Source organism: Hermetia illucens, chromosome 1 (genome assembly GCF_905115235.1).
Source record: "Hermetia illucens chromosome 1, iHerIll2.2.curated.20191125, whole genome shotgun sequence".
Taxonomy (NCBI): domain Eukaryota; kingdom Metazoa; phylum Arthropoda; class Insecta; order Diptera; family Stratiomyidae; genus Hermetia; species Hermetia illucens.
Window position 1 is genome coordinate 54044971 of NC_051849.1, and position 12523 is coordinate 54057493.

Consider the following 12523-nt stretch of genomic DNA (forward strand, 5'->3'; position numbering starts at 1 on the left):
ACCTCATGCTTAAATATGTTAAGGGGCGGAAAATCTACTTTTAGATGTTTTGTGGGGGACCCGAGCATTTTTGCCTAAATGAGTCCTCCAAATAAGCAAAAATATAAAATAACCACAAGATATCATTTTTCAATATCCATCACATTGTATGGAATATCCTTAGAGTAGTTATTCCACAGTTCTATCTTTGAGTTAGGATAGATAACTTCTATTTACAGGGTGCTCGCTTGAATGTTTTGTATAATGAAAGTTGGTTTTGGTTTTTGTATACATACTTATATTTATTGCACTTGCCGTCCGGTGCCATTTCATATGAAAGACCAGTTTCTACTACCTTTACTGCATTAACTTTCAGAATAAGTATGACCACTCTATTGCATAACATATATTAATGTCAAGGTCTTTATCATTTCACAAGACTTACTTCTGAAATACCTAAAATTAATGAAGGGCACTTCTAAATCGACTGGGGGTCAAATAATATTGAATTAAATCTCTACACACAACAGAATGCACTTCCTTTTCAATTAGCCGAAACTACGATATATCCGATTACACCCACTTAGAAAAAAATCATTTATTAAATCTTAATTCACTTCCTCGGTACCTATCAACGGCTCAAGATAATTTCATCTACTACGGTTCCTATCCATTTAGCAGCAATCATGCTAGCCAGTTTCGATGATTTGTTACGTCATCGTATTTTGCATAAAGGTTAGAGATACATAAAAATATTGAAATCTAACAATTCACCGATATTCTCATCGACGTCATCAATAGTATGCCGGGTTGGGTAAAATTTCCGTGTTGAAGTAGATATAGGCGAAATTACCGTCATCAGTACTCGAAGTAACGTAGAAGCAGATAGCCACGATAACTATCTTCGGTACTGATCAGAAAGAAGTATCTAGTTTTATTATAATATAAGTATCTATAAGTGTATCTTCTTCATTGCGTGTCCGAAATGAACATCTATAATAGATAGATCACCGCCCTTTGGGCGATCGATTCTCAGGCCGAGATCAGTAAAGGTGAGCAATCTATTCTTATAGTTAGAAACCAGTAGCATAACGACTAGTCAAAGAACCTTTAATGGAGCCTCAGTGAATTAGAAGAAAGTACTTAACATTACCATCCCTCTCTCTTCATACTTCGCAGTCAGATCTGGCATGATCGATTGAGATATATGCGAAGATTTTATTCTTAGCCTTAATCTGCTTCTCAGCTGAGAGTATGGGAACTCTTAACCGTCCTCCAGCACAATAGCTGATTATTAATCGTTAATCCTTCTATTCAACTCGCAGATCATGCGAGAAGAAAAACACGTTTCAATGCACCAAATTAAGAACTCTTAAGTATGGTCTCCTATTTACGTGGAGATGCTCAAATCTTGAAACTTCTTCTTTTCATTCTATAATTTCTCAATATTTTCGTTCTTTATTTGTCTTCAATGGAATTCAATTTTATTTTATTTTTTATTCACAAATTTCCTTGAAAATTTTCCAGATTGCGTCAGGAAACCGAACTTCTATCAAGACAATCGCATCATTGGTCGCAGAATGACTTATCGTCGCCAACATCGGCTAATAATAATCCAACCGGTTGCCCGACAAATCCGACAATTGACAATAATAGTAATGAAAGCACGTCTTCAACTGAGACACTTAAGTGGTTGGGCTCAACAAGCGACATTTCAGTAGCTAGTCACGCAACTAATTCATCTGCCATATCAGGATCAGGTAAGTCTGCATGATTGTCAACGTTTTAGGATTGTCAGAGGATCTTTTTTTCGTTTAATGGTTCTATTTGAAATCTTAATGTGTTCAGCGAGGTCAGATACAAGCAAAAAGATAAATTCTACATATAGCTTAGGATAGGTTACTAGATTCCGTTGGCTTTGGTAAATCACATCAAACTTGATAGGATGTGATTCTTTCAACGCTAATGACTTAGCAGCTGTTCTGACTCTTTAGTTTCTCTAATGTTTTATTTATTGAAGACGTTCTTATCACTGCATTCAGACATCTCTTATGATTGAAATGCTTCTTATGATGTGTAACTTTCCATTATTATTGAACAATTCAATGTTTTAGTTCCCCGTTACTGTGCTTACAATGACGGAGTGATTGTACACCAAAGAGGACCTTCATTGTTTCAGTGCAGCTGACTTTCAAAATGCCGTCGGGATTAGTCTGATTGTCTATTGTTGCTTAAGATCGTAACAGATCCTCATTTATTCAATCGGTAATTCCAATTAATTGCCATTTGTTTGTATTTGCTCTAATTTTCCTTTTACAATGAACGATGATTGCAAAATTTGCAATAGTACCTGCGAGCACTTTTTCTGGAATGGTTTCGCAGTGGACAAGAGTGCACACTTTCTTGTAGTGACGAATGATCATTTGTCATGAATTAATCCCGTCGATATGCAAGAATACAGTAAATTATACCTCTTCATGTTTGACATCTTATTAAAGTGAAATCTGTCGGAGTCCTTCACTTTAGAAACTTCCTTTATGTTATTTTATCCAGGCCTACAGGAGTTTTCCAAAATTCTACTTAATTTCTTTGCTTGTAGACGATTTCCAGTGTTTGTTTTTGTGGTTATTAATTACTCTTTTAAATAGTCCAAGTATAATCAACGGTATTGCAAATCATCTTGCATTTGATGATTCTGAAATTTTCTTCCATTATTACAGGATAAATCATTATAGCCTATAAGCTAGTCTTTTTGACTGACTACACCTTCATTTTAAAAAGCTCCCCAATTGTTCACACTTTTTTGTCCTTGATATTTCTGGCTTCTGGTTTTTGGACGCGGGAAGCTTGTGATTGCTTGTACCTTGTCTGGGTCGGGCTGTATTCCTTCAGAGGAAATGGAGTGGCCGAGGAATCTCACCTGTTTTTGAAGGAATTTGCATTTCTCAACGTTTAAGACTAAACCGGCCTCAAGGAGACGTTGAAAAATGCACTCGAGATGGGCTAAGTGCTCAGACTCAGTAGAAGAAGCGACCAAAACATCATCCAAATAGACGAAACAGAAATCGAGGTTTCGCAGGACTGAGTGAATGAACCTTTGAAAGGTTTGCGCCGCATTGCACAATCCGAAAGTCATTCGGGTGAACTCGAAGAGTCCAAAGGGTGTGCATATTGCCGTCTTTGGAATGTCTTCAGGAGCTACTGGGATTTGGTGGTATGCCTTGGCTAAGTCCAAGGTCGAAAAGATGCGGCAATTCGCGAGGTGATGCGCAAAGTCGTGGATGAGTGGAATCGGATATCGGTCAGGAACAGTCTGTGCGTTTAGCCTTCTGTAATCCCCACAGGGACGCCATTCGCCATTTGGCTTAGGGACCATATGTAAAGGGGAAGACCAACAGCTGTTTGAGGGCCTGCAGATACCCTGTTGAACAAGTTGTTCAAATTCTTTCCGCGCGATAGCAAGTTTCTGGGGTGGTAGAGGACGCACCTTTGAGAAAATCGGGGAACCAGTAGTATTTATGTGGTGCTGCACATTGTGCTTTACTGGTTTCGAGAGACTACACTCGGTAGTTATCTGGCTGAACTTTTGGAGGAGTGTCCGAACACGAGAGTCGGAGATGTCTTCCAAAAGAACGGAAAGGTTATTGTCAGCGTGAGATACCATTTGGCCCGACGAATTTAGTTTGGTTGTGGGGTCTATAAGGGACTTATTTTGCAAGTCCACCAGAAACCCATAGTGACACAAGAAGTCTGCGCCTAATATGGGGAAGCTGACATCCGCCAGGATGAAACGCCACGGAAACGTCCTACGCAAGCCAAGACTCACGTCCACTTGCCTGTACCCGTATGTATTGATGCGGGAGGAATTTGCTGCCGCCAGTTTGAGGGGTTGTGGGTATAGTCGATGATGCTGGGGTACGGGAAGAACCGAAACCTCCGCACCCGTGTCGACGAGGTAGTTGCGCCTGCTGAGGGGGTCGAAAATAGTTAGGCGACGTGGCGCTGCGCTCTGGGTGGCCGTCGCCAAGACCCCCCGCGGACCTAGTTTTTTGTGGTAGGCGCGAATTTGCAAGGTAGCGTACATCTTGTCGCTTTATCTCCGAAGTTACGATGATACCAGTAAATACCCTGGTCCGCAGGCTGTCTTGACGACCTGCTACCCGAACGCCCTTTTCGTGTGGCAGACCGTGAGCGAGCTCGCGGCCTGGCACTCGAACGCTGAGCGTCCAACGTCGCCCGCATCTCGGCCACGCTGGCAGTTAAGGCCGCGATCTCGCGCCGTAAGTCGCTGACTTCATCCAACGGTGGTTGAACGGCCGCTATGGTTGGGCGAACGTACACCTCCTGTACCTGATCGGCCGTTGCTGCCAGTTCCTCCAAGGAACCGGAGACGCAGGCTAGGATCGCCTGGGTGCCCTCCGGGAGCCGACGCAGCCAGAGCGACTTGATCAGGTCGTCGCCGATCTTGCTCCCACCCAATTGCCTCATTTCACGAAGCAATTGGCTGGGAGTTCGATCACCCAACGTTAAACCCGCCAGCAAGTGGTCTAATTTTGCCGACTCGCTTGCCGACAGGCGCCTGATCAACTCGCTCTTGAGCTGAGCGTACGATGCCGACTTCACTACGTCGGACACCAGAAGTATGGACTCTTCGTCCAGGCCAACCACCGCGTAGTTGAAACGGGTCGCGTCCGATGTGATGCCGGACATTTGGAACTGCGCTTCCAAATGCACGAACCACAGCTCGGGGTTCCGACGCCAAAACGGAGGAACGCGTACGGCGAGGGCGGTCACTTGTGGGTCCGATGGGCCTGCCGCGTCTTTATTGTCAAACGACATTTTTCCTACCGAGAAGTACGAGATTGTGATGCAGACGCGGTGAGTTTATACTGAAACGCGGTGAAATTTACACCGACACGGCAGGCCGTACTCACAAATGCACGCACGAACCGAGAAAAACGACGACCGAAGCGGACGCTCTTCAGCGCAGACCAAAAACACCGGGAAAACAGAGAACTCGCGATTCGAAACACCTCAACGCCGTCTCTTGCAGCGGCTTTAATTTTATTATCACTTTTTAATATAACGAATAATTCGTGCAAATATTGCACAACTAATGCTACAATACAATGGATAAAAATTATTACAGAGGTGAGATAAATATATTTAATAATTTCCAGCCGAGCTGGGGTCCTCCTCGACGGCGGCGCTGGTTCAATTTCGTCGGGCTGTAGCTGCGGCGTTGGCGGTGCTGGGGACGTCCGTTTGCTGCAAAATGACGACGGCAATGACGCGGCCACTGACTGCGAGGAGACCGGGCGGTTGTTCAACTTATCCTTTCCGAACGCTGCAGCGCCCAATTGCTCTGAACCTGATCGCGGGCTGGACTCTGCCCAATTCTGATTTTTCCTTTTGTCCACGAGCCGTTGTCCAAGATGAAAAGAAAATGCAGAAAGAGCGGCGCGAGCTGGGCACGGACTCGGAACAGTTGCGAGCGACACAGCCACAATTCAAAGCGATTACCAAGAATGTCCGCTACTCTGGCGTTTACAGGAATGCAATATGGAGATCTCGTCGACACTTTCTTTTTGTTGACGAACGTCGTCAGACTTTTACGCCATTAATCCGCCCACACACATTGGGAACACTTCTGAAGCGCGGATAGTATTTCCTGCAAAGATTGTCGGAAGGTCGTGGCAATGATGGCTGATCCGGTGTGTGAAAGGTGTTTGGAAGTTCTATTTCTGCCGTGTTGCTCGGACGAATTTTGTCGTCAATAGAACTTCACCAATGGCGGCGATGGCGGATAATTTGTTACTTTTTCCTATCGGGGTCACCACTTTAACTAATCGTCACTGTGTCTTGGTTACTTTAACTAATCTTCACTGTGTCTTGGTTCTTTCAAATTAATTTAAAATAAATTATAACCCGTTTTCTTATTTTTTTATTATCGAGCCGAAGTGTTCGTAGCCGCGGTTGGAAACAGAAGAGACCGACTTATTTCCATGCGGTCCTTACTGTCCCAACCAACGGCATTTTTTTACCGCTGGCTCTCCACTCCCCCGGTGCGTTCTGAAAACGAGTGAGTGGAGAGTTTCCGCGTTCAGCGCCATCTACCCGTCCGCATCCGCAACATCCGAAATAAATTTCGAATGCTGCAGATCCTGCCGCGCCACATAGTTGTCAAATTAAGAAAGGAGGATTAGGTACTAGCACTGAGGAAGGAGGCACGTGGTCTCTGAAACAATTGTATGCGGGGGAAAAAATAAAAATATTTACAGGATAAAGAAAAACACGTAGTCCTTTTCTCAACTTATATACCATCTGTAAAAAAAACCATGGACATTAATTTCAACTTAAGAAAAACTGTTGACAGTCTAAATTTACTATCGTGCAATAATTTCATCACCAGACGCTCCATTGGATTGGAGAGGTTACCACCTGTCGCTACTTTCGATCATGCTGCTCCCAGGGCAAAGGTGAGGTAGCGTCTGAAGAGTTGCCTCTGCCCTGAACGAAACTGTCAGTCAAGATTTTTGATAAACTTGGGTGTTTAACCCAAAAAGAGGAGTGCGTGGACCACAAGAAGGAAAGTAAGTTGCTTCCCAAGTGGTCTGATCCGTCATCAAGTGGATGTCAACTCAAGACTCCCAGTGTCCTCAACAAAAACCTTCGACGGGGCCATCTGCATCTCCAAGCGGGTGCCTGAATTGTGCTTTCATGTTGGCTCCACATAACTTTTCCATAGGTGAAATGATATAAGTGGGGTTATCTATTTGGTCTTTGGGACTGCTATGGCAACTTTCTCCGAAATTGTAACACGACGAGCCCTACGGAATAAGATTTCGTAATCTGAGTTGAAGACAGATTTTATCTGTGGTGATGAACGAAAGCGCCACTTAAAAATTTTTAGCTAACACCAATTTCTGTCTTTTCTTTCACTTGGACCAAAAATAAGTACTGCATCTAAAACATAATGGCATGAATACCCAATGAGCTAATCATCCTTAGCAGTCACCTCAAGAACTCTGCTCAGGATTTCGGCCAATTTCGAAGCTTTCACATATGTATATGAGTCCGAAAATTGAACGTTACTGCCTTCTTCAGAAAGTACTCCCGTATCATATGCATTTGCTCCGTGATGTTTGCCTTTCGAGAACTACAATTCAAGTTTCGGGAATACGGAATTTGGAAAAATCTTCGTTTCTTGAAACGCTGTGCTATATTTCCTCTTACATAGTAGCACTTCATGTTATAACCAAACTGTTCCCAGATACCACGATGCTAACATTCAGCTTTCTAATAATTTGCGAAAGCAGATCCTGAAGTGACTGATAATGTCTAAAGTTGGTTTGGATCAAGCCAACGGTTTGGACCATTTTACACCGCTTTTCTTCTTCAGCCTTTGCCTGTTTAGAAGCAGTCTCGATCATATGTGCTATGGTGCTCGGTCATAGACCTGGTCTGGATGAATCCGAGAGATTCTCAAATCACCATCTACCGTATCAAACCATCGTGGTTTCAGTCGGCCCTTTGGTCGTTTCCGATCGACTTCGACTTTCAGGCTAACTATAATATGTTAAAATGTCAAATTTCGCAGTATTCTTCTAGCACTGTAAGCAGCATGACTTCACTTCCCTTTAGTTTACGCAGATGACCTATCTTCGAACTCAAACGGGGCTAGTACGGTAGAATAGACTACACCACATGAAATAGAGTTGCAGTTTACGAACGCACCTTGGACTCATGATGCTTGGCACATCGTTGCTTGCTCCATCAAGCTAATCTAGGTTGTCTTCAGTGCTTTTGGATTCAAATTGGATCCAAAACCGGTAGTGGGAATCAAATTGATTTTGTAATCGTCCATAGAAACCGTCATCATTTATGTGACACTCTATCTTTGGTGAATTTCGAGACATTCCTCCTCATTTACTTCAAAGTAGAAAATCCCTACATTCACTGCTAATCGGTGCTTATCAAAAGGCGTCGTAAAGTGAATGTCTCGGAAAGTCCTACCATAATGATGAACTCGCCCACAGTGCAGTGGAGCCAAACTGGTTTTTCATGAGAAAATCCGTAATCTTAGAAACACACAACTACGTCTGATTGTAGCAGTTTATAGGATTCATATCCACCAAAACCTCCCCTCCTTGCTTTTTGCCGCCACCTCTGCCGAACTTTCTGAAGATGCTACTTTGGAGGCAGGACTCTGGCTGTGTTTGCTGCTTTTCGGGGATGCTCTAGTTTGTGCACCGTGCTCTGTTGTTGAAGCCTTTGAAACGGTCCACCACTCCTCTAATTTCATATCCCCATTCAGATTGCCCGGTTATATCCTCCCTCCTCTGTAAACCTCGGGCAAAAATACTCAGGTATAGCATTGCATTCAGAACACCTGCAAGGCTAAGTGATGCAAATAATATTGGGGTCATGTTCCATAAGAAATTGCATGATGTAGGAACTAACTTCTCTGTACTGTCATTGGTCCTTTTTTCAAGACATTGAATCAATATATAGGCTTACTGCAGCTGTCATTATCTGTACAATTCGCTTCTAGTAGCTTTTCGAAGCCCTAGGCCACATAAAATGGGTAAGTTCTCCTGATGATAGTGGACGCTACCATATCCTAAAAGTACTGCACACTACCAGCAATAAGACAGTATAACAAACTCAGCTTTCTCTGATGCATGGCGTCGGAGAATGCTCTAGCCCAGATTGCGGCCGTATAATGAATAACACAGATAGTATGAATCATATTTCCTGCATATAGCTTCATTTTTTGCTTCGCCACTGCAACTGCCACACCGTAGATCGCCAACAGAATCGACCTCCATTTTCTCGAGTGTGAGCGCCAAGTATTCCATCGTAAAAAAATCCTAACACGGGACTTTGAGGAAATTCTGCCGTAACAATTTGCCCCTTTGTCGCTTCAATCACTTTGTACTGTTGGAGTCTTTTCGAGGAAGCACTAGATTAGTCGAGATAAATAGCGAGAGACACCTGCTTTCGCCAAAATGCCCTTAATTTGGTTCCAGTTGACCAAATTGAAAGTATTCTCTTTGGCCATCATTACCACCGAAAGTCATTGTAGTCCAAGTCAAATCGAAGACCCTTGCTATTGCAAGCCACCTATACTATCGGTCTGATAAATCAGCAGCTTCTTTGATAAACAGGGAAAGCCTATTATATACCATTCTCGCCCCCCTCTCCCTTTGTGATTTAAATGGAGTATATCTGATGGTTTTTGAGGTTTCGGTGGTAAAATCAACTTTTATCCTCTCCCATGGGCGGGAAGCACTCTTTTCTCCATGTATGGATGAAAGCGCTAAAAAATTGGACCTGGTGTAAATATTACAGTTTGAGAACTCTATTCGGAATTCTATCCAACTCCGAAGTTGTATTGCCTTCAAGGCATGCACAGATCTTCTGCAGTTATTTTTTTGTTGCTGGGGAAGTAAAGTTATCCAGTTGGGCTTGGGATGGCCGAGAAATGGGATTATATTATTGTGGACAAGGCTCAGAACTGGTCACTTGAAGTGAGTTTCTTCCATATACCTTGTTTGAAACAGTGCCCAACAAAGTTGTGTTCGGATCAGGACACTGTTTTTTTGTAGCATTACCGCTTGATCGCCTGTATATCTTATTTAAATTGTTTACAAAATTTAAACATTTTTAAAGCCTCTGGTAATCTGATTCCTCTCTTTCCCTTTGACATGCCCTCTCCATACTGTGGTAATATTGTCTTCATATCCCTATTTCTATGTTTAATCAATAGTTTGCTGGTTCGAAAAAGTTCTATAATAGGCACACAGCTGGATCGACATTTTTTTCTATCACGGTGGCTATTGAACAAACTAAATTAAATCGATTTTGCAACTTTGACAGGGTACTAATATTTTGAAAGAAGGGGAGCGACCTAATATCTGTCCTTACCGCAAATATATCTCCCGTAATTTTCCATCTGGTACAAAAAGATGGGCAGGCAGAATCGACAATTGACTACTCTTTCTCGTATTTCGAGCAAAAGGTGGATATTCTTCCTAAGGAATCGTGTGGACAGATCACTAAAGGTATTATTTCCTTACCTTCTTCCTTATTCTTTTCCTCTTTTTATTTCAAGGTACAACCTCTCCCTTAGTTCATAGCACTTCGGAAAATTTTATATTTTTCTAGGGTCTATGTCACTGTAAATTGCTTCCATGCTGTTAACGTTACTTATTAGGTTTTCTTTCCTGTCAGAGCCCACTCTCTTAAATTTTTCGTATCAACCAGGTAAGCTAGCCAGATACTCTATCTTTCCCGTTATACCAAGCATTTCTAACCTTGAAGTATCTCCATTGCAGCAGAGATGCTTATATCTTGAGTCAATAATTGAACCTAATCCTCTCCTCTGGTAAATGAATACATTTTTAAATGTTATCCAGGAGAATAGATTTCTTTCGCTGTTTTTCTTACTTATCTCCTCCAACAAAATTATGCGTTGGGGTGCCAGAGATATTTCATATGTGGTAAGGCAGGATCTGTTTAGACTGAAAATGACCTGATAGGCTTTTGATTTTTATTTAAAGACCCACCTCTTCAGGTAGCGGTGGGCGGGTTACCTAATGCGTATGGATGAGGATGATGCAGGAGGAAAGTCTATAAGTTATGGTAGGAAAAGAATACGACTCAGACCCAGCCAGAGATGGATGTTCTTCATTTGCAGAAATTAGCTGTCCAATTCCTTTCAAAAGAAATGAGGGACACTTCTAAAGTTGCTCAATGTCCTGTTCATTCGCTGCTGCTCCACCCTCAATTTTTGTAGAGGAACATCGGTTGTTGCATCCCTTGCCTTCTTGATAATGGTAATGGTTGCAAACTGCCACAATAACCTTAAACTATCAATGGTTTCTGAAAAGTAAGTTTTAAGCTGCTTGCAAGTATATATACAATATATGCCACCATTTCGACACCCTCTAGAATATATATTTGACTTTTCCCTCTTCGCCTATGTTCGAGCCACACGAAACATAATCCTTCCTTTCCCTTACACTCAAGCGCCATCATTGGTTGACTTTATCTCCGGTAATCAGTTTAAACGCTCCTCACTGGATTGTTTTATTTTCAACATCAGGCCCTCTATGTTTGGCTATAACGTGACATTGGGTCGTTGGAATCTCTTTGTTGCTTATGGAACCATGTTTCACCGCGCCATAATCTCTTGTGATATTGGATTACCCAAGCGTCGCCTGCGCACATTGCAAAGTTATTAGATTCGCTAAATATTGACTACCTGGAAGCTACTTTTCCATTCACAAAAACCGCTCATATTGGAGTTCCGAAGTCTTCTACCATGTCGTCCTTAATCTTTTCTACACTGTAGACTAGAAATATTTGCTTCGAACAGATTGTTGGAGTTCATAATTGAAAGAATCGTTTTGACTTTGCAATTATACATATCACCTGTCAGATTCATTTCCTTCGAGAAAAATAAAAAATTAAGTATGCCATAAGTAATTGGTAGCGGGGCTGGAAGAAATATTTCCAGAAATGATGGAAATGAAAGGATGGCCTCTCCTATTGACGAGGTAAATGAGTCAAATTATTCAAATAGGAATATAACACGGCATATATGGTACGAGGTTGAAACATTCAATTCCATAACAAACTTAACTTGAGTCATTAAGAGAGGTCCTGAATTCGCATCCACTTGATGACGGACTGGACCAATTGGAAAGAAACTTCCTCCCACTTTGTTTGCCGGACGGAACGCTCTTTTTTGGCACAGTAACCAGCTTTGTCAAAAGAGAACAAAGACGACTGATGTCCCTGAACGAAATCGCAACCCTTTTTCTTTGTAAATTGACCGCTGTGGAAAGTAGTATAAAACTACTATTAAAAAAAAACAATCTGCTGAAGTAGGAGAGCTAAACATGTTAGGCGACGTCTAGAGATAGTAGTTTATCTTCAACTTGGTACTACCAAAAGATGTTAGCATTCGGGTAAAAGACTAGAGGCAAGTTGAAGAATGGCCAAGTTTGGAATTGATTTTAATAGGCATTTGATTTTTATTTAAAGACCCATCTCTTCAGATAGCGGGGGGCGGGTCACCCAATCCGTATTGATGAGGATGATGCAGGCAGGAAAGTCTATAAGTCTATGGTAGGAAACCAAAACCACCATAGTACCATTCACTAGGAGGCGTAAGCTGGATCACCTGAAAGCCATAACATTACATGATATGGAGGTGAAACGAGAAACAGAGGTCAAATATTTGGGAATTACACTAGACCAAAAATTACTCTGGAAGACACATGTCGGAAACACTTGTCGAAAAGCCACGAGGGCTCTGATGACTTGCAGATCCATAGCAGGAAAAAAATGGGGTTGTAGCCCGAAGATACTACTTTGGATATATACTGCAATAGTAAGGCCAATGATTACCTATGGAGCGGTAATCTGGACAGAAATAACCCAACTCAGCACACAAGCCAGAGAATTACATAAGCTCCAAAGGCTGGCTTGCGTGTGTATCAGTGGGGAATGAGGACATGCTCAACGGCATCCC

General features: G+C 42.3%; 1 protein-coding gene across 2 annotated transcripts in view; it reads left to right on the top strand.

Moving 5' to 3' along the window:
• LOC119647243 (protein Shroom) overlaps positions 1 to 12523 on the top strand; it is a 780388-nt gene that overhangs the window by 325662 nt on the left and 442203 nt on the right. For both annotated transcript variants that reach the window (XM_038048109.1, XM_038048108.1), the window contains exon 4: positions 1507 to 1739. In XM_038048109.1, coding sequence (XP_037904037.1) covers positions 1507 to 1739 — 233 coding nt within the window. The remainder of the gene's footprint in view (positions 1 to 1506; positions 1740 to 12523) is intronic.